The sequence below is a fragment of the Hemiscyllium ocellatum genome, chromosome 14, assembly GCF_020745735.1.
Source record: "Hemiscyllium ocellatum isolate sHemOce1 chromosome 14, sHemOce1.pat.X.cur, whole genome shotgun sequence".
NCBI classification, from domain to species: domain Eukaryota; kingdom Metazoa; phylum Chordata; class Chondrichthyes; order Orectolobiformes; family Hemiscylliidae; genus Hemiscyllium; species Hemiscyllium ocellatum.
In genome coordinates this window covers 22,586,439-22,589,384 of record NC_083414.1, presented here as the reverse complement: position 1 = coordinate 22,589,384, position 2,946 = coordinate 22,586,439, and the positions used below count along the sequence as shown (strand labels likewise).

Here is a 2,946-nt window from a genome sequence, read left to right as displayed (position 1 = left end):
AGTGTCATAATAAATCAACACTGCAAAATTGCTTTAAAACTGCAGGTCAGCTGATTAATATAATAATCTGGCAGATTTGATCCAAATACTGTATAATTAAATATATATCAAGCTAGATGTTCATTTAAACAAAACACTTTATGTCTTTATTCCCACTCTCACCCCTTTAGCTTCAACTCTCTACCAAGGTATAGTTAGGGGATAGTCCAATGTTGTCAATTGGGATTGGTTGTGGTGGGTCATGTGACGCGCAGCCTCGCGTTCGAATCTGGAATGTTGATACATAACAGCACTAGTAACAGAATCATTTTGTACAAAGTACTGGACGAGAGTAGTGGTGTTATCTTTAATGATTCTACCCACTTCTCGCTTTCAGCTCAGTTTGGAACTCAGTCTTTGAGAAAATATAATTTTAAGTTTGCTTCTAGAACCTCTGAGTGACAAAGAAAATAATCTGACGGCGTTAAAACCCACAGCTGATCCCGGTACACCCAAACCCGGGCATGCACTGTAATAAGCGTTGGGGAAAGAAAAAGTTAAAGAGAATAGTGAAAAGGTAGACGGGAAAAGGTGCTTGCGGGCACGTAAGGAACGATAATATTCCTTCACATCGAACAGTTGTGAAGCCGAGAGTATGTGAAAGGGTAAGCACGCCCAGAAGATTCACAATGTCTAACAGTAAAAGAGGCGTTGTCCACTGGGAAGCCAGGAAAGAGAGATACGATTGCAAAGATTATTCGAAGAGTAGATTTGTTTCGAAACGGGTCGGACATCGCTGGCACAGACGTGGAAGGGCAGAATGTGGCAGAACAGGCAGGTATTTTGGTCGTGGTCACCAACACCAGTCGACCGAACTCCAAGAGGTGAGACTGCGTCCAGTAAATGTCCGTGGTAATCGGGCACCAGGTATGAGGGCACCTAGAAATACCAATCAGTTCCTGATGCACGAAAAATACCAACTGATGCATATGAGATCCGACTCGACTGGGAGTGACAGTGGTTCGGAGATCGAGGTGGACATGGACATAGACTCGTACCTGGGTGTGTTAGAGAACGCTCGAGGCGCTCTGGACTGCACCATGTCTCCCCTGTCTGATGATAACCTGTTACGCTTCAGATTCTTTGAGCAAATAGATCACGATCAGAGTTTGCAGTATTTTCCGTCAGAGGACGACGTAGTGAAAAGCGAACGTTTTATGCGACAGGACTTTGCTGCATTCTGCAGTACATTTAATGTAGAGTAATTACAATGTAATTACAGTTTTGAGACGAACTATTCTCTCGGGTTAGGGAGAATATGGTGCGAAAACGTTTTGTAAATGACAACCATCTGGTTTGCCTGTAAGGGTAACCCCCGACTTGTCGTTTCTATGAGCCACAGATACTTTGCCAATAAACATGTTTCATTTACTTCATGTTTCAACGAGTCGTTATTTTAAATCGAATACAGATATATTTAAAATGTTATTTCCGGCATAAAATCTATAGCTTAGCTTTTGAACTTTGGGATTTGAGTGGTGAAACGATCATAAACTATATACAGGGTTATACGTGACACGCTGTAATGGGACATAAATATGTTCTTAAGTCGAATGTTTGCTGGCTGAATATTGGAATTAGTTTTAAAATGGCGAAATGTTTTTTTTAATTCGTAGTTTTCGGATAAATCTCCAGTGACGCGATTGTTGTTGGAGAAAAGGGGAGGGAGTGAGGGTAGACAGGACCGCCTTCCATTTCATCTGACAGACATTTTGCATGACGGCTCCATTTCAGGGTTTGTGTTTCAGTGCTCTATCCTTTCAAACGGTGACAAGGCTCAGGGTGCAGAATGTTATTGTACTTTATACAGTGAGGTATACAGAGCTGGGAAATAAATGATATGTATTTATTTCAAATAGAAACCATTACAAATGAAACTGCAGTAACTGAAACCTTTGCTAGCGAGTTGTGCATTAATTTTCAAACAAGTCTGCGCAACAATCGCAGTGTATGAACTTTGTTAAACAAATAGAAGATGCTGGTTAATGCTAATGTCATTGGAATTAGTAGTTCAGGAGCTCAGGTGCTTACTTTTGAAACTTAGCACAAATGCTATTGTAGCAGCTGAATCTGACTTTATTTAATAAATTTGAAAGCGATTGTAACGAATTGTGACCGTGAGCTCGAAAGCTATTGTAAAAACCCAGTTGATTTTCAAAAAGACCTTTCAGGAAAGCACATCTGCCACTTTTAACTGCTCTAGCCTATACGTGACTGCAGACCCATTGGCAACATTACTCAATCTGAAATGACCAGGCAAGGTATCCACTTCCAAGGTATTTATAGATAGCTAACATTTGCTGGTTATGCTAGTGCCGCCCACAACTCCTGTAAGAGTAAAACAAAAAAAAATACAAAATATTTCAGCTTGAATAATATAGAATTTGCAATTTGTCTCTAAACATATTCTACTCAATATGACTGCAATAGTTTTAATATTTACATTCCACGCTAGGTATACTATTGAAGGACCACACACTTAAAATTGGTCATTAGTCAAAGTGCAACAGAATTAGGTTTTTTCCAAAAAAAAGTATTACTTTCCACTGAGATGTCTCCACACAATGCCAATGCACTTGATAATTTGTTTTTGCACATCATATAGCCCAAAGGGTCTAGATACAGGTTTGCTGATTGAGCTGGAAGGTTTGTTTCAGATGTTCCGTCACCATACTAGGTAACACCATCAATGAGCCTCTGGATGAAGCATTGGTGGTATGGCCCGCTTTCTATTTACGTGGTTAGGACATAACTAAACACAAAAATAGAAAGTAGTCCGTACCACCAGTGCTTCACCCAGAGGCTCACTGATGATGTTACCTAGTATCATGACGAAACATCTGAAAATGAACTTTCCAGCTTAGTGAGCAAACCTATATCCAGAACACTACAAATCTTCTCAAAACT

At 40.1% G+C, this 2,946-nt stretch overlaps 1 protein-coding gene across 1 annotated transcript; it reads left to right on the top strand.

Moving 5' to 3' along the window:
* The first annotated feature begins 300 nt into the window (after positions 1-300).
* wu:fb55g09 (uncharacterized) lies at positions 301-1,410 on the top strand. The gene has a single exon (XM_060835138.1). It carries the CDS (start codon positions 669-671, stop codon positions 1,242-1,244), a length of 576 nt encoding a protein of 191 aa, XP_060691121.1. The 5' UTR covers positions 301-668; the 3' UTR covers positions 1,245-1,410.
* The last annotated feature ends 1,536 nt before the right edge of the window (positions 1,411-2,946 follow it).

Excerpts from the sequence above, each read along its gene's own strand:
- wu:fb55g09 (XM_060835138.1), top strand. The coding sequence starts at position 669 with ATGTCTAACAGTAAAAGAGGCGTTGTCCACTGGGAAGCCAGGAAAGAG.